Genomic DNA, 26423 nt, shown 5'->3' with positions numbered 1-26423 from the left:
CCTGTATGGAAAAGCTTGCACAGGAGCTTTAGAGGCTTTGGAAGTTCCCTCACCTTTCTAGATGTGTCAGCTCTACTGTGTCAATATCAGAATAGTTCTTTCTGTGAATAATAGGGTTAAGATCCCTAAAACCACAAGTGAACCCTCAGACCAGGGTCTGGGTCCCCCTGCATCCACCCTTCCTGAAACCAAATGATTACCAGGAAGCCCCCAATGGTTCCACAGTGCAGGGAGTCCAGATAAGGACAGCCACACAGTACTGCCTTGCAGTGTTTTAAGTGTATGGTGCAACACTTCCATGCACTGAAACAAAGGTACAAGACTACCACCTTACTGTGCACCACTACCACAAGCCTGGCTCCACCTTCTCTACGCACTTCTCTTACACAGCTGGATTAACAGGATCTTAACCACCCCCACCTCCTCTTCTCCAGCTGGAAAAACCCTGCTACCTGGCCCCATGGCTCCTGTGCTCCAGCCTTCTGATGTCCCAGTGGCTTCCATGGGACTTGTTCCCACATCTTCTTGTCTTCAAGAGCAGCCCAGAACTGGGCAGTGTTTCAGCTGCAGTCTCAGAAGTGCTGAACAGAGAGTGCTCTTCTGGACCCTGCTCAGCCATCATCTTCTAATGGAGCCCAGCATGGGGGTAGACACCTTCACTTGTCCCTCAGAGCCACATATCAGCTTCTGCAAAGCTGCTTTGCCACCAGTCTGTGTCCAGGATCTACAACTGCATGAACTTAGTTCAGTTCCCACTGCAGGACTTAATTGTGTGAGGTTCCTGTCAAGCCTTCATGTCCACTGCCTTGCTGATTTCAGGAAATAGAAGATACACATGCTGTTACTCATTTAATTTGAAACAGTGTTGCAATAGCTATAGAAAACCCTGGTGATATGTTACAGGCCAGTGTTCAAAGACATCACATAAAATTAATTTTTCATTCTTCATTCATGGTATTTCATCTTTTTATTGGCCTACATTAAGACAGCAGGCATTTGTAGCATAAATTCCTACTCAACAGTACAGACAACTTACTGCAGCTGTAATCTGCCCTATGATTAACATTTCCTTCCAGTTCTTTTCAGCTGTCACTGGCTCATAACATTTTTCTCTAGGTAATTAATACTTCTGTGTTCTTCTAAACTACTGTAACATAAACACAATCCACATTACTGCTTCTTCTTTAAACCCTACCACTTCCCTGTTATCATATATTGTAGAGCTTGAAAATATTTTCTTACTTTTTTAAAGTCCAACAGCAGTCATTTAAACCAAGAAGCAGTAAATTAATATATCATTTACTCTTTATTATTCTTGTAGAATGTACAAACTTTAATCCTTTTACTGACACCCATTCCCCTTAACACTACTGTTTCTAGAAAGAAAATCTACTTCGAGTGCAGTCTAGATGAAAAGGGCGTCAGTACCTCCAGTTACACATCAAAGTAAGCCAACATCAGCTTTACTGTGAAATGCTGGACTGGCACCACCTGTGCCAGAGGCTGAAGACAGTAACATCACAAAAGCTATAACTTGTCTCCTCATGTAGGAAGAGGTCTTGGAGCTCTCAGGCAGATCTATTCACATTCTTCTCATGTCTTTTCCAAACTGAGGTATTGCTGGGGAACACACCACCTCCAGGCTGGGTCCCTTTCCATTATTTCAAACAGTCTTTTTCCTTCAGGTCTCACAGGCCTGGCCTGTCTGCAAGCAGAGAAAACAGCTTAACTGAGAATGTTCAGTTTGTCCTTCTCCTACCTTCAGCCAGGTGTGACAGATTTAGTTACTATTTTATTAGATAACAGCATTATTTGTGTGCCCAAGAAAACAGAGATATACAAAGGAAAAAACCATACACACATTAAGCACAAAAATAGTACTAACAAACTGAAAACTGAGTACAAAATGTACCATTACAGGAATTCTAACAAGAGATAACACGATTATAGTATAATCTCACCCGGATGGTCCTTGTAACTCCAGAGGTGCAGAGCAGCATTTTATACATCACAATGTAACAGCCATCTTCAGTTCTGAGGGTGGGCAGCCACCGGTGGCTTTCATTGAAACCTAATGCAATCAGTGGAGAGGAACATTTCCAAGAAATAAGTATGATTCAGGCTGAGGAGCTACAAGAGACACTTGAGTGATAACTTCCTTGCAAGTGTGCTTTTGTCATCAAAGTAGAGAATTTAAGACTCAAATGGCAAATAACAGAGCAACACATCAGCAAACACAGTTGGATAAAGAGCTGAAAAATGCCAGCAATTTTTCAGACAGCCCTCCCAGCCAAGTTTACCTGGAGCTCCCTCTGTTCAGGAAGCCCAGGAGCAGGCAGCCTGGCACAACACTTAACACACTTCATTAGGCCATTACACTTTGTCAGCCAGGTTCACACTGCAGTCTGAGGTCCACAGACAAGTGAGGAATGGGGTAGAGGAAGAAAGGTTTTTATCACTTGAGACAAGGAGTTGTTATTTAGCCAGTAAAAGGAATACTTATATCTCCAAGGAACCTTGACCATCCTTTTTTCCCTTCACAGGAAGGAAACTAAGCTGACAGAAAAATTCTGAGATGCCTGGGAAACCTGCCAAGCACTGAGGTTCCCAAATGGTTCTCATGCACAGCAGCACTCTCATATGTAGTGACAAGCAAGACTGAATTCCAATGGCTAAATGAAAAAATGTCCTCTGCATGAAAAAAAAAAAAAATCCCATTTGAATAAAACTAAAAAAATTGGGCAATTTCTGTTTCACTACTACTTTCCTGATGAAGAGTTTTAGCTGCTTGTCTTTTTTAGATTTTGTGAGTAAATGCTTGTAGCTTGCTTAATTCGGTAGTCTGGTTTATATTACAAATTATTGTGTGATAATTTTTATACTGTGATTTTACTACAACTAGAAAATAACAGGACTCCTTAGTAAAGGGCAAAAGCAAAACCACAAAACAAGGTGTGCAACGACTTTCCCATCTCCTCAGTGCCCCTCCCAGTATGAAGAACATGACAGGGTCTATGTTAGGGACCACAGACTGGACAAGTCATATGTGCTGAGCCTGATGGGATGCTCCCATGAGTGCTGAAAGAGCTGGCTGCTTGCCTTGCAAGGCCACTCTCCATTGCTGACAGTGTGGCAACAGAGAGGTGTGCAAGGACCAGGGGAAGGGAAAAGTCACTTCAAGGGCAGGAAAGAGGACCCAGGGAACTACAGGCCCTGGGAAAGTTATGGACCAACTACTCCAGAAAACCATTTCCAGACCAAGAAGGTAAGTGGCAGCAGTCAGCATGGATTTACAAAGAGATTATTTGCAAATTCTTAGGGATCCCAATTGGAGAGCCTCTCTGGTGAGGTGAGCAGTTCAGTGGACATGGGGAGAGCAGTGGATATTGTACCTTATGAAATCTTTTGACACTGCCATAGTATCTCCAGTTATCATTCTGATACTGTCATAATACTGTCAGACTACTGACAGTAGTCAGGTTCAGTAAGTGGACCATGAGGTGTCCTCCTCCACGAGGAGGACTAAAAACTGGCTGAACAGACGGACCTAAAAGGTTGTCAGTGGCATGAAGTCCCCTTGGATGCAAGTGAATAGCAGTGTCCCCATACTGAGGCAAGTCCTTTTCAAGATCTTCATTTCTGCCCTAGCTCATGGGACAACACATCCTCAGCAAGTCTGCGGGTGACACAAAGCTGAGAAGAGTGGCTGCTAAGGCCACAGTGTCATGCCACCATCCAGAGATCCCTTGACAGGCTGGAGAAATGGGCTTACATGATCTCGTGAAATTCAACAGAAGGAAACACCAAATCCTGCACCTGGGGAGAAATAATCCCAGACACTAGGACAGGCTGGAGGCCAGCTGCCTGGAAAGCCCCATTGCAGGTAAGGACACGGTGGCCCTGGTGAAAACCAAGTCCAAGAACCATCCTGAACAAAGAGCGCAACCTGGCCAGAAAGGTAGTCAATGTCATCCTGCTTTACAAAGAAAGTTACCAGCACATGGAGAGAGATGATGATCTGGTCTGAACCTCTGCCATGGACAGAGATACCTTTTATATGTAATTATGAAAGAGATAAATTGTTCTGATCCTTTATATATCCAGTTCTCTTGCTTACTGTTAACACAACTACAGAGACAGCTCTGAGTCCTTTTGCTAAGCCAAACACATACAGAAGAATCAACACGAGTTTCTCTTGCTTTACCAGTAGAACTTCCACATCTTGGTCAAATCCCACCAGTGTTTAAATTTATTTTACTTTATAAGAATAACTGGTATTTTGGAATTTTGGAACTACCAGAACTATTGAACTTAGCTGCATAGAACTCCCTTTGAAACTGTGCTGTCCCCACTGAGATGCTGCCCACAGTCAGGGAAGATGGCACTACACACTTGTGTGCATGCAAACCAAACTGTGCCCCAGGCTTCCCAGAGTGCATGGACACTGCCTTCCAGACCAGAGCCCTCTGATTAATGCCAAAGAAGCTTCAGAATCACTAACTGCTGTGTTGGTTGTAAAAACAAACTGTTTGTTTGTTTGTTTGAGTGCAATGTATCAGTAACATGCAGAAGCTCAGACATGGCATCATATTCATGTGGCACTATGGGGTTAGGATAGCTGGGCAGAGCTTGAGCTGACTGCTGGAGGCTGTGTATATATGCTTGAAGTCCTTTAAAAACATAACACGTGGCAGGAATTATGCCAGGAATTAATTACATTATCTGAAATCAAGTATTAGTTGAAGTGTAGAAGCACAACTACATCAAATCACAAATCTGAACAAAAAGTGGGGTACTGATTTCAGTAACTGCTAGATAAAGCCATATACCTTAATACTTACCTTGTACTAAAATCTGGTTTAGGATTCCCTTTTGTCTGCATAAGATAGCAAAAGGATTCTGCACAAGCCAGTCTTCATCTGCATTTTAAGATTTTAATAGTAACCTAAAAAATAAAGAGACAGTAAATAACTGGCATTTCAAGCAAAAGAGAAAACACAGTAAAAGCTGCTTTTTTCAAAAACCCATTATATATGAAGTAACAAACCATAATAAAACTTCCCATTACCAGAAAAAAATCCATTTATTCTCTACCCAAACTTACCATTTAGTTGTTTCTCCACAGATTTTATTTAAATTTTTACTACCTCAGCAGTTAAACAACAACTGTTCCAAGAACATTAAGAAGTTCCTAGATTTTAATATTTTTCTTGGAGTAGATTAATTGCAGTTCTGCTCCAAAGAGCCAAGTCATTCCTCTTTGGAGGTTTTCTAAAACATATGTATTCCATGTGACAGAAGACATTCCACATGTTGTCTTTTAGGCTTGCCAAGGCACGTGGTGAAAGTGGCATTTCATCCTTTTAATATTAGTGCCACTAAAATGATCAGAATCCCTGCACACAACACCAAGTGATTAGTGACACTTGAGAACTAACAGCTCTCATGCCGTCTCCTTCTCTTTCTGCAGCATGTTGTTGCACTGATGTTATTAATCAGGGGCAAAATTATCTATCAAAATAATACAACTAAATTGAGCTGGAGTAAAATGTTCCACTTTACAGTAACATCTCACAACATACAAGTATCATTAAAATACAGTTTTAATACTACAAGCATTAGAAATTGATGCAAAAGTTAAGGACTTGGATAATTTTACAACTTCTGCAATAGATCTGCTTGTATTTGCAGTTGGAAGAACAGCTAGTCAATATTTTTTCCTACTATATTTACTAATTATTAATGAATTACTGTCATTCTATTAAAAATGACTAAATAGAAGACCTAATAAGGGTATCCATCTTGCAGTGTGTGTCTTCTTATAGAGTACACATGCAAGGAAAGTATCTGAAGTGTTTAAAATTCAACAGCTCCATGCCCCAGCCATTCAGGCTTCAAAATAGCTCTCACTTGTAGACACATTCCTTCCTCCCAGAATTAAAATTACCTCTTCTCCATAAATGCCTCCGACTTACAAGATGTGAGCACTGCAATATTTGACAGGCTTAGCATAATCCCTTACTCAGGCACAGAAACAAGTTGGAGAGCTTGAGAGCCCTAATGAAATGTCTACAGATAAGACTGCCTGGAAAGGTCCTGATTACAATAGCACAAAGGGGTGAAGAACTCCCCATACTCTCAAGTAAAGACTTGTTAAAACAATTTTCCAACATCTTGAGGTTCTATTTGATGATCACAAAACTTAGCATACCCTGCAGAGTATTTATTACAGAAAGAATTCCTTTGGAAAGCCAGACACAGGTTGCACCTTTCAGGCTAGCTTCACTTTAGGAACAGTCCCAAAAAGCAACTCAAGAGGTGACATACATGTAAATTACAACACACAACCACAAACACAATAAAGGTAACATTTACCTTATCAGACACAGTTTTAAAACAGGCTGAGACTTGCAGTCAGAAAAAATATGGTTTTAAAGTTAGCACAATTTAATGTATGAGTTCTATTAAATCAATTCTCCCATTTGGTTCCTTTTTATCTTCAGTCCCACCCATGGTGAAGCTTGCTATCAGATTTCAAAAGTTCAGTTATCTATTCTGTAGCAAGATAGATACTTTCTTCCTAAAGCACATATGACAGAGCACAGCCTACTAACCCTTTCTAACTAGAGATACAACTTGGCATGTGTTGATACTACAATCATTTAGAAAGTCAAATGCAGTAACAGCTGTAGTGATGAACTTTCAGTCATAGGGAGCTGGCTGGAACCATCACCTGGACAAGCGTTTTTGTCCCAAGACATGACCTCAACATGGTGAAGTTGCTATAATGTAGCTATTGATATGTATGTACCCATTTAACAGGAAGGCTAATATTACAAATTTCACATCTTTCAGTCTGTATTTTAATACAAAAAAAACAATAATTAGTTTCTCCCTTTCCCCTATGCTCCCTTGAATAAAGCTAAAGCATCAAGGCCTAACATTGTCTGTGCAGTTTCTGTAACTGACCATGTATATTACTTTCTCTTTCTTGGTCACCCAGATTTACTAAGAGAAAGCAGTGAGCCATGTTCTTGGAAATCAGTAGATTCTAGTGACAAAGCTGGAGCCAAATAAATACAGTATATTTCTCATGACAGGCTCTAAAACCACCCAGTAAAGACTGCTAGAGTATTAAAATGTGAATGGTTTTTACTAGCAATGTGCCCCTGCACTATTTATTCACAATTCTCTCTCTTGGAAGATCAGTTCAACCTCTCTACCCTACATAAACCTATATAAACTCTACTGTTTATGATTAGCAGTAATTAATTTGTTAGAGTTGAATGTATCCAAGCAGCCAGTGATGAAAAAAGTGATGTCTAAGAGTGAGCTGGAACACAACAGAAAGTTGTTTTCAAAGTAAAAGACTGAATTTTGATTCATATTATGAAGTTCTTCTTTAAATTAAAGTGGGTATGGTGTCAAGCAAAATTAATCTGAAATAGTCTAAAAGGCTAACAATATGATTAACATGCCTGTTGTGGAGAGAAGAGAGGCCATCAGACACAAACTGAGTGATACTGTGCATACTGGATCATTATGAAGGAAAATTGAAAACCAGCTCCTACGTGCACCTATCTCAAGTTAATGCATACTCAGCGTAGCAGGATACCTCCCTGCAGAGACTGGCTGTGTGGGACAGGCTCCAGGCTGCCAGTGCTAATTCAGAGCAGGAACAGCTCTCAGTTCTCAGGAACAGCAGGAACACTACAACACTGAAGAACACTTCACATTTACCTTGCACACAGATGTGTGGCAGCTTCACCAGTTTGACTGACAGAACAGGTTTTGTGGTTTGGTTGAGTTTTCTGGTTTTCATTTTTTAATTAATAGGATTTTTGGTGGCTAATGTAACAAAGAGCTTCCCCCATTCCCCCTTTATTTTAGGTCTACTTTAAAAATTACCTAGCAACATACAAGAGCAGCACAGGTAAATTTTGACTTCCACTGAAGTGACCATACAGCATTTTGCACCAGCAGACACAGGTATGATTTTGGGAGTAGCAGAACCACTATCCAGCACACAGAAAGAAGAACTCCAATGCCGAGCTGTTCTCAGGAAAACACACAATCCCTTGTGGCCACTTATTTGGGGTTTCCAAAGGGAACCCGAGATGATCCATGGAGCAGTGTTCATGTTTGCATTTGTTCAGGCTTACCTATCGAGAGGTAACAGATAACAATGTTGACTGCTGACATACTAACAGAAGATACAGTGCTAAGCATTCTTAAATGGTCAAGCAATCTTATCCTCCGCATTCTTCTCTCAGTTTTAACTTTAGTCTGGCCAAAACTGCTCATCTTAATTATGAGCAGTCCCTGCTGAGGGCAGTAAGATCCCCAGAGACTAAATGAGTTGTTACCTGGCATCACTGCATTGCTGCCAGGGATTATAGGAAACAAACTGCAACACAATTTTTCCCAATCTTGTGTTTGTCAAATTCTCTTAATAAGTTCACACACTTGCAGAGAAGTAGAAGCAAGCAAGCATTTAAGGGAAAAAATTATTACTGAATTAGGGCTCAAAAGGAGAATTAAGTTCCTTGAAACAAAAGGGAAAATACTACTTGAGCTAAGCCAATAAGGCATTTAATTTTACATCCATTTCACAACTTCTAAGTTAAAAGGTGTAGGATACCTGATGCTAGCATGTTACACAGAATGAGGAATGTGAATACAGTAATATTCCTCTTCTGGGATCAGATTTCAAAAAAGAACAAATGGTGGCAATGAACCCATGCCAGTGACAATCTGCAATCAAGGGACATTTGTTTCTGTTTTGCTTGGATTGCAAATCTTCACCATATAGAAATTACATGATTTCTTCAGTATTTAGGGAATGATGAGCATGTCTGAAAGCATTTAAACAGAAGACTCAAAAGTTTCCATCTGTACAGCTTCAGTAAGGTCTGAATTAAAAGATACTAAAATTTGTAAGCATTTGGTAATATTAATATAAGTTGTTCATTTGCAAGTCATTACATTACCAGATGGAAGACACAATACCATAAAAGTGGGTTTTTATGAATATATATATATACACACATACACACATCTTATACTTTTTGCAAAATTTTGTGCACTGTGAGGCAGTACTCCAAGTCATTAAGATAATCCTGTATGAAACAGCAACTAAATCCTGTATTTTTTAATACAGCCCCCTCCCTATATGACACTCATTTCAAGTTGAGGAACCTGCAGCACCAGAATAGCTGGCTCATCAGTGATTTTTGTAATTACCCATTTTACAAATGTTGTCATTGAGGCAGCAGAAATACCTTTCAATGTTCAGATTTTTTACTTTCAATGACTATGTCCATGCTGAGCATGGATGAACTGGGAAAAATGTCAAAGTAATGGTAATTTCCTCCATTCAGAACTCACATGACATGTTACATGGATTTGAAGTTCTGAGCATTTTGCGATACTTTATCGTGAACACCTAAAAAGTACAAAACTGTTGAGGGAACAAGGGAATAACCTTTAACCCTCATCTTCTCTTTCACCTAGAAATAATGATGTATAGATGTGACTTCACAAAGAAAACTTAAGAAACCTGAGAGATTAAAAGCACCTGAAAATGCTGTACTTGGCACTGGAAGCTACAGTTAAAATTTCACAAGTTAGTTCTGTCAGGTTCTGGAAACTCTGAGGTCGCCTATTACAAAAAGAGATTTAGAAAAGTCTACTGTAAACAAGATACTGTTAAACCAGCACAGCTGACACAGAGTTAAGTAGGATCACTACAGCTCTACTATTTTAACAGAAATCAGGATACCATTATGCTACACACAATGCAAATAAATTTACACTTATGCAAGGAGTTAAGAGAACCAGTAAGATTTAGGGATGTTTAAACAGGCATATTTCTATTAAGACTCAATCTTTATTTCAAAATAATTTAAAACTGTTTTAAAGTAGCAAAAATATGTATATGCAAAGTCTAAGTTTTCTCATATCTTAATTTTAAGACTACAGAAAATCAGCATAAGCTTTGTATTGTAAAAAAATTCTTATATATAGTTATGATGACCTCATAGTTTGAGAACATTTTGGATCTTCCAAAACCTAAGGGGGACTCTAGTTTCACAGAGAACTTCTTACACTGTGCATAATCCAATTTTCTCCAATTAAAAAAAAAACAACTGTATTCCTAATTGTGAAACTCACTAATAAACAGCTTCTGAAGTTTTTGCAATTCTGCTTTACAGAACTTCACACAATGCTCCCCATTCCCTCCTGTAAGGTTCCTTACCTGTCATTTTTGCAGCAGGTGCCAAGTTAGGCCAGTGTCCTAACCTCCTCTTCCAAAATAATGACAGCAGAACTGATTATCTTTGTGGGGCTAAAATCTCTGAAGCCGTAAGAGTGTGCTGGGGGAAGGGCAGGGCAAGACGTGGTCACAGTCTTTGTTAAAAACAACTCATTCACTCCAAGAACTTTCATCTTTGACATGCTTCATTTGAAAATGTAAAATTTCACAATACTTCCCAGTACATACATCTACATTGAAATTAAACCTAGCAAGTAAGGATTCAAATACCTAAGCATATAATAGGGTTTAACTGTTAATTCATTCATATAAAGTTTAATAAATTCAAAGCTTTGCTTAATTGACAGAACCGTGGATGTGTTCATTTCAGAAGAGACCTCTAGAGACCATCTGGTCCAACTCCTCAGTTCAGGCAGGGCCACCTAGAGCCAGTGCCCAGGACCACATCCAGATGGTTTGTGGGATCTCCAATAATGGAGATTCTACAACCTTTCTGGGCAGCCTGTGCCAGTGCTTGCTCACCCCTCACAGTAAAAATGTTCCCTGATGCTCAGAAGTAATTCCCCCTGTGTTTCTGTGTGTACCCATTGCCTCTAGTCCTGTCAAAAGATTTGTGATTCTTTGTGTGATTAAGTAATTTCCTTCCTGTATTAACTCTACCGGGGGGCAACTTCCATCTCAGATTACTTTATAACACATGCAGAATACCAGCTTCTGGTTTCCACCATAATAAAACCATATTTGGTAGAAAACAGAAAATCTTACATTAGATTTGAAATACATAGGAAATGGAATCTGTATTAAGACAAAGACAACAAATAGCATTAATAAACTGCAGGGTATCCTGCAAATGTTCTACCCCGTATCAGTAATACTGATATAGACTTACCTGTTTCTGAAAAAATCCACAAAGCAATGTTGAATAAAGGAACCATTTCTCTATTTGCAACTCTTGTACTGCCTGGCAAGCTGGGACTGAAACTTGGCATTTTGTCCTTTCTTGCACAACTGGACATATTACTGATGCTGCACTATCAGGATTTATTTCAGCTTTACGGAATGCTGTAAATTCTATGTACAGCATTCCTTATTTTAGTAGAAGTTACTACTACACACAGGATAAAGCTATTTTTCCTACCCAAAGTGAAGTAGCTTTCTAAGTTAATATCAAACATTAAAAAAAAAAATTTTAAACTCAACTGTCATACATGGAACAAAGCAAACACCTACTAACATATAGCAAAGACGACTGAAAAGCGCTATATTAGAAATAACTTCAAGACTGAATAACAGATCAGGCATCTTAGTGTTAGGAATACTATTAGCCATTCCACCATGTACCAAGCATAAAGACACTCCTGTTGGTTACCACTTTCTTCACTTGAGGGCAAAGTGAAGACCTCGGTGATGATGCTCCTTTGCACAGGACTAAGCCAAGACCACATTGTGAGAACTGGGGAACTCCCTTTTGATATCATCTTATATACAAAGGCAGCAACTTGGCATCATACTCAAAGCTAAATATTTTTAATCAGAGACTGATTGTTGGTACTGTTTTTCATCATGGCTCATTCAGATTTCAAGATGCAAGCTTGCACTATAATTCTCACATTAAAAATACTAATCTACAAACAAGCTACCAAAATTATCTTGGGTGGCAAATTTGTAAATATCAACACATTAATGAGAAAATGGTTACACACACAGACTAAAATATAAAAGCTGTTACTTCAGTTACCTGTTCCATGACTTTTAATGTATGCAAGTAAAAAACATCCATTCTAATACACTACAAACATTACTTGCAGTGTCTTGAAAAAGAAACTCCACTTAAGCAAGCAGCAGCTTCTCCAAAGAAGTCTGCATTTCAAACTGAAGTTCTGCAACCTGATGCATCCATTTCCTTGAATAATTAACAGAACATGTACTTGTTATCAGATTCTTTCGCACTACTTTTTACAGGCCACCTTCAGAGCAGTTTGCTCTCCTAATCTGCTCGATCTCATTCTCATCTTCTCATAACTTCCATCTTATTTAACAACTTATTTTGGTCAACTTACTTTCATTCTGAACTCTGCAAAATCTTGCATCTGATCAGCACCTAACTGATTAGTATGCTCTGACATGGGATATTATGCATAAAGTTCCAAGGACTCTAGTTTAAATCAAGCTGTGAAAGCTAAAAAAAAAAAAATGCAGATGTCCAAACAGTTTAAAGATGAACCCCAAAAAACAGATGTAGAACAAAATCCAAGTATCTTTATTACAAACTTAGGGAATCAGAACCATCCAAGAGATTAATTTTACGTAACACACCTAGAATTATTAAAGGAATGTGTCTCATTGACAGCACAAATGTAACTAGTTTGTATTTTCTTTATTTTCTTAAGTCTCTACTCAAACTTGCCCAGATCAGTACCTCATTGAGAATACAACATTCATTAATGAAAAGTAATATTTGGAAGTGCACTGTAATGACTGAACAGGTATAAACCAACACAACTGCAGCTGATAGGAGCAAATTCTGATTTAAGCACCCCATGACGGCATCACTCTCAAACCACATCTCGGGCTGTCATTACCCACAAGAATTTGCTAAGCAGAAAAGATGACTTTGAAAAGCATCCGTGCAGCCATAAGTGAACTTCAGTAACTGAGGCGCATGAAGCAACTGCTGAAACAACCAAAGGCACTACCATATTCCAAGTCCTGGGAAAGCTGTGACAATCATGCAGCTGTACACATACCAACTCAGCAAACTCATCTAAGATGTCGACTCTTCAACCATTCATATATTTATCACTGTGGCAAGATAACTGTGTTCTTCATAAACTTAAATCTTGACAATCCTATTCTTGGTTTGTCACAGTCAAGGCAAAGATGACATTTTCCTGCCGTAAGAGCAAGACCAGAGTTGGGTAGCACCTGTTTCTAAGCAGGAACTCTCTAAGCTCATGACAGAAGCCCTCTACTGGAACCACTGGTAGTAAAGTCATACATATTTGAACTTCACTCCTTTCCCAGGAAATTTTGTCCTGTGTATTTAACCTTTTCCTGCATGTCATTAATTTCACCTCTGTTCCTTTATGATTCTGTAGTTGAAAGTAAAGATGCAAGAAAATACACCTAACTCCCCAATAACATTACTCTTAATAAAACACAGGCTTTCAGAATTACTTTTTCAATTAAAGCATGTATTTTATTTGAATGTTTACACTGAACTAGTTTTGTTTATAGTAGAAATCTGAAACAACATTTAAGAATTTTAGATGAAGTTTATGAGAGCCCTCTTTGGGGTTTTTAATTCTATGGTAGTTCCCAAATTCTTAAAAGCTGCAAAGTGAAAGATGAGATCAAGCCACATTTTCCTGGTTTTCCACAACACTATCTCCCCCATCTGTAAATGCATGAAGAGCACTTATCTACATTTACTTTTCTGTATTAGTAACTGCACATATCTGTGAGCTCAGAAAGAGTAACTATCTATTAAGTTCTCATGTACTCTCTGTCACTTAATTATTGCATAATTACACAAAAGAGAAGCTATGAAATTAATCCAGAACAATTTTTTTGCCCCCCTTAGAAAGAGACATAAACCATTTTTAAAGGCACAACAGGTTAAGAATACATATATGATATACACTAACAAGACACATATGAAGAGGTATGTAACAACTTGTCAAATCATAGAAAGAATTAGTTTTTGCTGTGCATCTGACATCTTTCCCTTACTTAAAACCACTTCCATCAAGTTTAGTGTTAGGAGCCCCAAATAAAGTTTCAAACAGCTCATTTCTTCTGCGTCATCAGGAAAACATAAAGCCTTTTACAACAAAAGAAAACCTAGAGTACAAAAAAAGAAACAAAATACTAAAAGGAATGGATTAGAATAACCAGAGCAGGCCAGTGACAAGTGTCAAATATGAATGATTTGGCCCAATCCTACAGTCAGTATATCACCTCACACCCTCACATCACTTCTAAAGCTTGACAGAAGCTTACACAATTTCCAACATAATCGTAGCATAAGGTTAGAGTTTAGACACCATGTCCTCAGTGTCAAAGCAGTATAAGATTAGGACCTCAAGTAAGACCTCTAGTAAAATTGCTTTCCCACATTCTTTAAAGATGCACCATTTAGCTTCCTTCACAATGGACACTTTAAATATACAAGACAGTTTAAAAAAAAATAAATTTTAAAGCAACCATATAAAGAAGATTGTACAATACCCATTTTCTCACACAAAACCTCAAGAACCAAGCAACATACAATAATTAATCCCTTACCTTCCCTCATATATCTAGATGAACACTTTCAAACCTGTGAGTATTTTTGTGATTACCACAGCAATAAACCAGAAATGGAAGTGCAGCATCAAGGTTCTGGACTCTTGAGTTTTAAAATGTTGTTATGCTCAGTATGTATCAGCTTTTATCCAACCAGGCTTAAAGGCACAACAACATATCATCAGTATGTACCAACACTCAAATTACCCTATTTCTGATATTTATATTACATGCCATAATGTCCAGTAAAGTAAATGTGCCTAAACTAACCAATTCTATTTTTACAATATAGCTATGAACTAATACTTACAAATGGATAAAATATGATAAATTATATTTCTTTTTAAATCTTTGTAACAAATTGTCCCAATGTCAAGAGTAAAAAATGCATGCCCAGGAACATAATGCAACTGAAAACAAGAGTATGATTTCTCCACAAATACATGCTTTCTACATCCCTGCCCCACCATGAGAGGACTGGCTAATTCAGTATTTAAAAACTATGAAACTCAAATAAATTATTTCTCTCTATGTTTAATACAACTTGGGGAGTTGAGTGTACTATTCAGTCATAAACATCAAGATGTGTTTAATTTACTGTCTTGTAAATATGCTTAGGACTAAAACCAGAGAGAAATTAAACATTTTGGTTTTAACCCTGAAGTGTGCTGTAAGCAGGAAAGTGTCTAGAATAATCAAGCAGGAAGTATACCAATTTATTCTCCTCAGTGAGCTGTCATTTTAGAAGCAGTAAGAAGTATCCAAGACTTCAATTAATTTTCTGTTTACTTTCCTAATAAACACTTTTTCATGACTTGCTACTTTTTCCCCAAATAAAGTCAAAAAAGTGTATTTTGCTCAGAACATGCAGACTAAACACAAGACAGAAAACAAGCTTATCAATGAAAAACTCTCCTAAACAAGTTAGATGATACTAAACAAAAGCTCTGGTAACCCGCATCTACAGACAGTTGCATTCATCAGTGTGAATAATATATGAAACTACACAAGCGTAATGCAAAAGAATGATGCCAAACATGCATTAAGTGTTATTACAACAACTACACAAAGTGTAACATGTCAATAATAAACTGACACATCTCCCAAAATAATTTAGAAATACAGCCATCCCTGCTACCAAGTTGATAATTTTCACTTTTAAACCAGCAATTCAATAGATGACAATTCTTTCATACATTTTCTTTCAAAACTCTGAACATTCAGTTTTTTAATTGGAGTAATTGCACTCTTCACACACTAAGACAAAAACTTTATTTGTATGATTTGGCACAGCTCTAGTTCTGAAAATGTCAGATGTGGAACTGCTACTGGTACAATGCTGGAAGTTCTAGAAACACAATGTTCCACACTCAAACAAAACTGAAGATGAACTACTGTTTTATTATTACAGGTGTGTCTTCTGGGAAAAGCTTTTTATTTGAAGTTGATTAAAACTGGAGCTGTGGCTTACCTTTCACATGCTCTCTCCCTTAAAAGCAGAACATAATATATGGAACAACACAGTGCTATCATGTCAAAGAATGAAGAATGTTAGCATTTTAAGACAGTATTTCCCATCTTTGTAATGGCAGTTTATATATTTTCTTCCAAGAAAAAGTACATGTGAATAGTCTTGCTTCTTTTTAAAGCAACTGTGCACATCATCTCTCCTGGAGAAATCACGAAGAACACTATTTTCCATTTTTTTACTGGCTTGCATGTAACCTTCTTGGCAACTGCAGAAAGTGAACAGACAGATCAAGCTCACATAAAATTTGGCTCAACATTTTACTGTACATTTTTTTCTTCGTTGCTTGAAATACTCGCCCTCCTGGACCCACTATCACCAAGAATGTAAACCATAACTATATTATTCAGACTTCTAAAGCCCTCAACATGCTTCTTACCCATTTGTTCTAGGCTAGGTATTTCTTTCAAACTCACGTTATGAGAACATTTATTAAACTAGGATTCTCTACAGCACAAATTACACTAAGTATGCACAAATATGAAGAGTCTTGCTCTACTGCCTTCCTTGTTCTTCTTTCCTTCCACACTGAAATGAGCAGAATCAATAATTCTCACTGGATCTCCTTTACCTGCTTTTACCTGGGTCTCCTGCTTGCTGCCTGGTGACACAGAAGCAGGACCAAGCAGCAAGGAGGACAAAAGGCTATTTGTATCTGCAGCAAGGCATGTACTGAATTATTTTAAGTATGCATACAAACATTTCAAATTCCTATTAGCATACAGATATTTAAAACATTTGTAAGCAGCCTGGAAGACCAATTCAGCAGGCAGTTCAGTACTGCAATAGCTGGTACACACAGTGTTTTTTCGTGCAATTTTACACTATATAAAAGTATTTAAAAATTAGAAACAATAAATTTAGTTGAATAAATCCTCTTATAACAAAAAATGAACAGTAATGGAATTTTTTTTAAAAAAGCAACACTTTAAAATGACCAGAACATCGATAGCTAACAGATGGAAAAAGAACTACAATAAACCCTTGTGTTTTTTACATCTTTTTAGATTTATTTTCTCTTCCACCTTGCTTGTGTCGTTACTTAAAGCGGAAAAACATGTTTTGCTTGGGGTTGGGCTGTACACCGAGATATTTAGGGTTTGGGGATTTCTTTGGGAGAGCTGTTTTGTTTTGTTGGGGATTTTTTTTCTTTCAAGAATTAACTGATAATAAAATCCATTTCCCTGTCACACACACAAAAAATTATTACAGTGAATTAAGGCAAAAAATTAATGAAAATACCTTAATCCCATCTCATCACTTCTATTATGTACTATTTAATTTTCCTTTACCATTGTCTTCTGTTTGGTGCTTCTCTGTCTGATGCACTCAGGTTTAAGACTGGATTCTCACTGGTTGATGAGAGGCTAACAGCCTTAAAATCAGCTGTTACATACTTACATGGTGTGTGTACCTTGCATAAAGTTGCTGTATTCAGCCACAAAGTCAAGTCCTACACAACAACTTCACAGAAACAACACAGAAGAGATATATCCAATTGCAGTGATCCCAAGTGATCTTCAACCCAAGAATATCAAAATTTTTTTTGAACATTCATTCATTACTGTTTTTCTGCTATTCCTTGGCCATGTGCACAAAATTAAATTCAGTTCAAAAAAACCCAACACATGAATGTAACTGGTATTTCTACCTCTTCTATTAAAAATTAGTTGGTTTGTGGTTTCCATGTAGAACAAGACTTAAAGCTATTTTTGTGACTCTGCTGTAGATATAAAATTAAACCACACTTTTCTCACTTTTATTAAGTTAGTTTATTCCCTCTCTCCCATTTTTTTCATTCAGTTTACACACAGGACCCTCCACACTTATTCCTGCTCAAGGTTCTATGCATTTTTCACTTAAAGTCAAGAACAGCATCTTTATTCTCACTGCAATTCTTTCAAGTCAAGCACTTAACGTCCCGCATACAATTAGCATGTAAATTCAATCAAATTATACAGCTATGCTTTACTCTACAGAAATTGAGATATAAAAGCACACTAGTAAATCTAGGAACAATGGAAGCTCTAGACAAATCATTTACCCAAACAGATGGAAAAACCTTATCCGTAAGTGTATGTAGCAACACAGTCCAGTTCCTTTTGAATCTCATACCTCTTATTATGAGAATTTTATTCTCCACTCAAAGGCCCACATACAAATCACTTGAGTTTTTACACACATTGACAAATTTGCTTTCTTTCTTTCACTGTGATTTGTGTATAATAATAATCATTACTTTAGAGCAGAGGGGTTTTTAAATAAGTTTTACCTGTAAGTATGCTGTTTATCTCTGAATGGTTTTCTGAGTAGCTCCTTCAATTAGGAAAAAAGGGCTGCTGTTCCAAACAGAAGAAACTTCTCACACTGCTTTTAAAAGTCAGGCTGAGGTCATTAATAAGGATGCCTTGAAATTTAAATTATATTAACTTTCAGAGTATCTTAAGGAAGTTCAAGATGGAAAAGACCTATTAAATCTATCCCACTGAAAATGAACACATTGAGAGTTTGTTTCCATGCATAAAAATTACAGTTTACATGAAAATTTCACATTCAGTTTATTTCTTCTACAAGAAGTAACATTTTAGACAATTTTATAACTAGCTTCAGTATTTAATGGATTATTGTGAAAACACGCCTGAAATGCCTACAGCTGTGATTTTTAAAATATTTTATGGAAAACACCCAAAACTGTTGGAAATATGGAAAACCAATACTTTAACAAAACACACCAAACCTGTGAGACTGCTAAAACTACTTTACAGTATATCTGCAAATGTAACAAAACGTAACAATGGGAAAAATTATACCTAACGATTAGGTATTCCAAGTTTTTAGTCAATCCTCTTATTGTTACCAAGTTCTTATATTTCTGTAAGTGAAGTTTGAAGAAAGCAAATGCTTTCAGGTTACTACAGTTCAACATTTGCCACCAAACTAGCACTGAATAATCTAAATTAGTAGTAATCTAAAGTAGTAACATCCTCTGCATTTCCCATAGGCCACACTCACTCCCTTCCTTACCACCCATGAACCAGGCAAGTTTGCACTGATATTCCCTCACACTAGGAGTGAGCTAACAGCCCAAGGAAAGCACCGAACTCCAAGATGAGCATCTTAGTAACAGCACAGTGCCCATAATAATAATTTGAGGGCTCCTGAGAAGACAATTAAATTGCATCAGAAGTGTGTGCTCTCTGAAGTCCCCCACTCTTGGCCACAAGCACAAGTTAACAAAAGATGCTGCATGCAGACTCTAAAACTACCCACAGATATGCAACACTTCAAGTCTCAGGAATGGGATTTAGAACCCCTTCACATTTTCAGTCCAACATAATCTGACTGTTTGCTACCCTGCCTTCCATACTATTTTAGAGGCTCAATTATGCTTTAGTTTGACTTCTAAAAGGAAAACTAATGATTCAACTTCTTATAAAAAAATAGATATATTGGGAAGTATGCAAAAAAATTTGTTTCTGCAACATGCTTAAGTAAAATGAACTTCATGGCACCAGAGCACACCAGTTAATTGCTGAACATCTCACCTCCAAGTATGTTTTCTCTCTTCAAAAGGCCTACAGGGTTTTGGTTTTCACTTGAAAATCTGCCCTTAGATTGGTTATTTCAGCATTTTTGAGCAAAGTTATCTCAAGGTAGATTGCAACTGTTTTGCAACACATAGTTCATAAATGTCACTGTGCTTGTGTTTTATATCTTTCAAAGAATTTGTAATTACAAATTATTCTAGATCTGAAATCAAAAGTGGAAAAGAGGGAAATTGATATAACATTTTAAAATGTGGCAGCATACTTTAGATCAGAATGCTCCTCAAAGCATGCATACTATAAAATCCTACTGGAGTATGCTTAAAATTAAATTAATGCAGTATTTAGTTCATACTGTGTTCTTGCCATCTATATCTATTTTAAATTTTGTTCTTGTAAAAATCTTCAATTTATTATATCTTTATGTGCAACTGCATAAAACAAACGTTGACAACAAATAAAACAACTGCATGTCAGGAATTTTCTTTCTGGGTAATCCACAGTAGTTTGTGATTTTCTTAGGAAATAAATACAGTAAAATATATTAGGATCACCACGAAGTTTCCTAAGATATCAGTGTGCTTTATCTAATGAGCTCATTGGTCAGAACAGCATATAACTTAAATGGAACAGTAAAGCTTTGTTATCTTTAAATACCAAGATTTTATCTCACGGGAAAATTAGGCAGTTTAGGAATATGAAACTGCAGGAATAATGTAAAAGCTCAGCAAGTACATTACAAAAGTAACTGCACTGTAGGTGGCAGATTAACATATATTCCAAGCCTATTTGTTTTAGCATACCATATAGCAGAGAGTCAGGACTTCACTGTGCTTTCCATTCAAACAGTGCAAATGTAGTTAAAAACTTGAGTACATGTGTACACAGAAAAAATGATAAGCTGATCAATCAGATGAGGAACAAGAAAAATTAATCACTTTAGCAGAAGGGCAGAACCTTAATGTAAAAACTGGTTGGCCACATCTAATCATTTTTAGGAAATAATTTGGGACCATTCCTTTTTTAACAAAATTAGGTGTGTTTATTGTATAGCTACTACCACATTTAGCAAAATGAGAAGCATTGCCTTTAGAGTTGAGCCAGGCAGCCCAAAGAAAACTTTCAAGAGCTGAACTTAGCAGTGCGTAATCAGCTACAAAAGGCATTCTTCATTAACTACTTACAATCTGCCCAAAAATACATTTCAGTATTTATTTGTTACGGCTTGGAAATTTAAAAACAGATTAAATTATTTTCTGCAGTAAGGATAGCTGACAAACCCACTGCTACCATGCAGCAGAGCCATCCAAGTCAGAGGTTTACAGGAAGGGCAGGTCACAACTGTGAAATGGCAATCTCTAATGTTAAATAAAAACTACAAGAACTTCCAAATAAATGCATACCTCCACTTGCTACCAAAACCACAGTGCAACAAACATGTACTTAAAATAGCATGAAGCTGGCATGGAAAGTATGAACCGCTTTTGCTGATTCAGTATATTAAATGTTCTTCTGAAACCTACTCAGATATGAGCATGAATACAAGGAGGAGGGTTTATATAGCTAAACAAACATACATGAGCTAGCAAAAAGGCCTGAGCAACACAGTCTTTTATTCTGAAGAAAATGAACCAACCTTTTGAATCTAGTTTAATTTGTACTTAAAACATGTTCCCTGTACAGCTTTACAGTTGAGAACTACTAAATCACACCAATACTTTCTCAATCCCCTAAAAAAATCAAGTACAAGGGCAGAAAAGATGAGAAAATAGTAATCTCATACTTAGACATCTTACTAGATACCAGTGTAAACTGTACTTTGAACTGAATAAAGGACACTAGAGCAGAGAGCTTAAGTAGTTGCCATATACAAACACTAGTTTATAGCAGTGAAAAAAGTTAATTTTCCCAAATCTTAACATTTAGGACCAGTGTGTCAAGTAAAATCACTTGCAGTATGGTTGAGGTTTATTTTAAGAATGTGGCATGTATCAAGTCAAGCAAAACATGGCAACATTAAAGACAATATAAAGGAAAATGCTTAGCAGGTACAGATGTCACAAGTGAGGACTACACACTTAGTTACACTAAGGTAACTCCTGAATTGTATGAAAACAGTATCTTAAGCCATAAAACACTGGCAATTTAACTAACAGTGTATTTCCGGTATGCCAGCAATAATGCAATTTTCTTCTTAACCATGTGTTCAAAATTCAATCCACCAAGCCAATCACTGCTACATTAACAAGTAACACAAGCCCTCTCTGCTGCTTGCATCCCATGCTGAGCCATGTATATACCATTTGGATGTTATTAGGGTACCAGGTTATTTCAAGTTAGTTTTTAACCAATTTAGTATCACAATTCATGCAGATGAAATTTAGTAATGTCTACCTCCGAAAATGTGAGTGAACTGATAAAAAAGAACACTACTATTTTGCAACTATTTTGTACAGGAAAAAAGAGTAATAGTAACCAACCAATATCCCTACTTAATTGCCATTACAGGAATAGAACCAATAGGTCTTTTCCATCATCTTCCAAGACTGACAAAAAAGAATCATAATAAACTTCCTTGTAGGTTTACTATCAGTTTTATCTTAAAACTCAATAGGCAAATATACCCTGAGTTGTGCTGTAAATAGGCCTTTTCCAAATTTCTTGTTCTGTAAAACCTTTCTGAAAAATACTCAAGCGCAATCCTTCTAAATGCATAATACTCAACTATAAATGAACTTACTTTTGATGGAAATCATGTATTTGCTTCCTAATTATACAGTTACACATTGATAACAGACATGGCTTTTTTTAAACCAACCACTGGGGAAAATGTATACTTAATAATAATGATGTGCAAACACAGTGGAAAGCTTTCAACCAGCGTGCAGAAATGTCTCCTTCCTTGCAATGGAAGATACTTTAACCATCAGCAGAACACATAGATGTCACAAGCAATTTTCTCCTCTATAAATATGGTTTAGGTAAATTCACTCATACTGTTATGAATAAAGCATACATAGAGATTCCTTTCCAAAGTTGTTTTTTTTCCCCTCCCTAAGTTAAATTTTCTAATAATTTGTATAACAGATAACCTCCGTCAATATCTTCTTACTGTGACTAAGTTTGCAGTGGTGGATTGAGATGCAAGGACACAGTATCTTTGATAACACTTTGTATAAAATTTTATACTCTTCAAAAGTCAAAACAAAAGCAGCTATAAGTTTTTCATAGTATGTACTGCACCATGCAGTTTAGCTAAATATTCACTACTAAGAATGGAACTTGCTTGACACATAGTAGAAACTATGTAAAAATGAAAATGATGCCTCTTAAAATTAAGCATAAAATTATTCTTACTCAGTATTAGTAATAACATTCCCAGAATCCTTTCCAGTGATTTTTGTTTTATTGTAATCAGATAACTGCATGTTTTACAGCATAGTCACACATTGTATTTTGCTAGTCACAAACACATTGCCTTACATAATGATCCGCATCATTTCTGCTCTATACTACAAAGCCTATGACTGAATACAAAAAAAGTTTTACAAAAGAAACTGTTTTAAAGACTACAATAACAATAGAACCGTTTCCAGATAACAGCTAAAATTATAAAGGCATATCACTGTATAATTTTACTGGAATTTCTAAAACAGTAAGGAATGAATTAAGGTTTAGTATCTGCGACGCTTGTTAGGTCCTTCAAAGTTGCCCCCTGGGTTTCCTCTACCAAAGCCACCAGGTCCACCACTCACGGCACCTACACCACTCATTGGCGGCTGAGGAGTTTCAGAGCCCGTTCTACTAACCAGAGGTGAACCCATCTGGGATGGGCCTCCTTGAGCGAATCTCTCATTATGCTAACACAAGTCCATTTGGAACATGCCAAATGTGAGTTACAAAAAAAACCACAAGTGATGTTGTCATGGAGTTCAGCAGATAGTCCAGCAGAATCAGGATCACACATAGAAGGAAGAAAGGAGCAATTCAATTAGTTATTATGGAAAAAGAGCTGGAAATTAAAGAGTGTTATGCTCCAACTTTGTAAAGTAAATTAAAAATTAAAAACAATACTTAAGACTGACTCTGGTGCTGAATGTAACTTCATCCTTACACACAAATCTGAACCAATACATATTCTCTATTTAACAGAGGAGACAGCAAACACTTTTATATCTGACCCCTACTGTACCTTATATACCAACTACAAAGCTCCTCCCCTAAATAAATTAGAGACACATTGTCAAACTAGGAGGGGAGGAAATCACCTTTTGTGTTTCTAGCTACTGCATATTTATTCTTTTAATAGCCTTAAGACTTCTATACCCACATATCTATGGATATTTCAAGTCCATGCTACCTGGAGTTAGCCTTTTGTTTGGTACTTAAGAGATCTTTAGTTAAGGCTTTTAAAATTCTGAAATTCTGTCAGAACAAAACTACATTTGTGACAAAATGCAAAATTTTGGACTATTCCTAGTTCATATAAATTCTGTACGTAACTAAGGCTCATTCTTAAATATCAGTGTGAGATAAAAATCCAATTAATATTCCATATTTCCTTAGCTTTATGCTTAATATCAATAAAGGTATATATCCTTACACAGATTTATTTGCTTAATTTCTAAAAGCATCCATATGAGCACTTAGAGTGCAGTATTTATGCAAATTTTTAAAAATAGAACCTGACGGTGAAATTTAAACTCAACATAAACTATTAACAGCATAAATACATGGTACAATAAGATGTGGAAGTAACTCCTCATTTACCAGTTAAGGACAGTTATGCCTTCAGAAGAAATTCCTTCTGTACAGAGATCTGTATCACTCTCAGGTATTCAGAGTTCAGTAAGGACATTTAAGACCAGCACTTTATTTATATGTCTGAATCAGAAAAGAATTCTTCTGAAAGCCTAACTCCAGTAACAGCAGTAGAGCTCAGCAGCTCTGGAGTCTGCTAATTCATATATATATATATGTGTCTGTACACATAACTGAAACCCCAGCATTTTTTCTATATAGATAAAAGTACATGCAACCTAGACTATGGCTGTATATATGTGCATTGTCTCAAGGGTAACATTGTACATGGGAAAGGTTACTTCAAGAGCTGCATAAAGATCTACTACTGAGCTAAAGGACATTTAAATCTGTAGCACTGGATAAAAACTGTTTTAAAATTATCTTAATGCATGTCAGCTTGTTAGCAATGGATATGAATTTCAACACCTTATTACATACTCCTGGTCCCTTTAACCATTTGACTTTTGGACAAAAAGTCAAGTTCTCTTTCCAATAAGGGCCCCTCTTTCCAGCTACGAAGAAAAATGGTGTAATTAACTACCTACATTAGAAAGTGGGAGAAGCTACTTTAAAAATGTTATGTTCAAAGAAAATCCAGGTTTCAAAAAATTCAGTGAAACAAAAAGGAGATTGCTACAACTTTCCCTTTAAAACTTCAGACAAACATCCAATTAAAAACATTAAATTTGTATTTCTGGTCTATGAAGCATATTCTTCATTTCCCTCAGTGGAAAATAACTGTTACAGTGTTTCAGTAGATAGTCCTTAATGGATCTTTAAAGTGTCTTTCTAACAACAGCAATAATACAATAAGGCTATATAAGCCTGACCCCCCCAACCTAAAAACCTTCAAAGACCAAAATGAAGAAAAAACTAAAATCTAACTTGTCCTTCAGAAGCATGCATAAGAAAATGGAAGGAAAAAGAAAATTTTTTAAACATGCACTTTGAAGTGTCAGTATATTTTCTACATTTCCATACCTGGAATGACTTTTTGTAGAAAAACAACAGTTTAAGTTAGATACCGTGATTTATGATATCATGTTATTTTCCATATACTTCTTTTTATAATAGCAAGAGATGGTTCTCAAGGTGACCAGTAAAATAGGGGTCTCCAGCAAAAGCATTTAGAAATCTAGTATTTTGTGAATAGCATCCTCCCCACTTTGTAAGAAATAACACAACTGATAAAGTGAGCTGGCTCCTATGATGTGAAGTAAGATCCTCTCCTTTTTATCTAGTAAAGACCAGACCCACAATGTATTCTGTGCAAAATCAAAATCGCATTTTCTTCTATGGAACAAAGGATTTTGTTCTAACTTCATTATAAAGATTGCTGAATCACAGACATACTGTTGAGAAGGTATATCTAAAAAAATCACAGCTACAAAATGCTTCTGTGTTCCAATAAAACTGTAAAAGAATAACTGTTAATAGTATGTATTCCTTTATTGCACACCACTAGTAACAGAACAGTACTTAAAAAATACGTAAAAGTCAGATTTCAAATTATATAGTTGTTTCTCTACGTAAGACATTACAGCTAGGAAAAGTGACTGGCTGTCAAAACAAAGTAAGAATGGCCTATCTGCTTTAACTGCATCCCAATAGCCTATCTGCTCTTGATTAAAAATCCCAGACATGTAAAAAACATTCCCTATTATCTGTGGCAATTGGGAAATATTATTTTTCCTGTATTGATACAACAGTTATCAATAGCTCTTGGCTACTGATTTTCCAAGTGGCGTAATTACTGTCAATCTCATGCGTTTAACAGTATTAGAAAAGAAATACAAAGCATACTAAAGTTGCTTTAAAAAATTAAATAGTTTACACAAAGATATCTTCACACTTTGCACCTTCCAACATTTAACTGTTCATCAAAAAACCCAACAAGCTAATTCACAGAATTTAGTTATACTAAAGAAAAGAACAGCAAATGTCTAAATTTACAGATTTTCTTTCCTAAGGGAAGCAGTAATTT

The 26423-nt window shown here is 36.6% G+C and overlaps 1 protein-coding gene across 13 annotated transcripts in view; it reads right to left on the bottom strand.

The window, feature by feature from the left end:
* Positions 1 to 948: 948 nt before the first annotated feature.
* PSPC1 (paraspeckle component 1) overlaps positions 949 to 26423 on the bottom strand; it is a 57736-nt gene continuing 32261 nt past the window's right edge. For 2 of the 13 annotated variants that reach the window (XR_004498137.1, XR_004498148.1), the window contains 4 exons: positions 7909 to 10376; positions 4842 to 4945; positions 1962 to 2071; positions 949 to 1705 (listed from right to left, as the gene is read on the bottom strand). Coding sequence is in view for 3 of the 13 variants with exons in the window: in XM_015623277.1 (XP_015478763.1) it covers positions 23311 to 23496 (186 nt within the window). In the remaining 10 variants the exon portion in view is untranslated. Of the gene's footprint in view, positions 1706 to 1961; positions 2072 to 4841; positions 10377 to 12515; positions 16300 to 23020; positions 23497 to 26423 lie in introns of those variants that run through there. The other 11 variants (XR_001520703.2, XR_001520711.2, XM_033515732.1 and 8 more) reach the window with 9 other exon arrangements.

The sequence above is a fragment of the Parus major genome, chromosome 1, assembly GCF_001522545.3.
Source record: "Parus major isolate Abel chromosome 1, Parus_major1.1, whole genome shotgun sequence".
NCBI classification, from domain to species: Eukaryota; Metazoa; Chordata; class Aves; order Passeriformes; family Paridae; genus Parus; species Parus major.
Note: the sequence above shows the minus strand (reverse complement) of the source record. Positions and strands in the feature narration are given on the sequence as shown.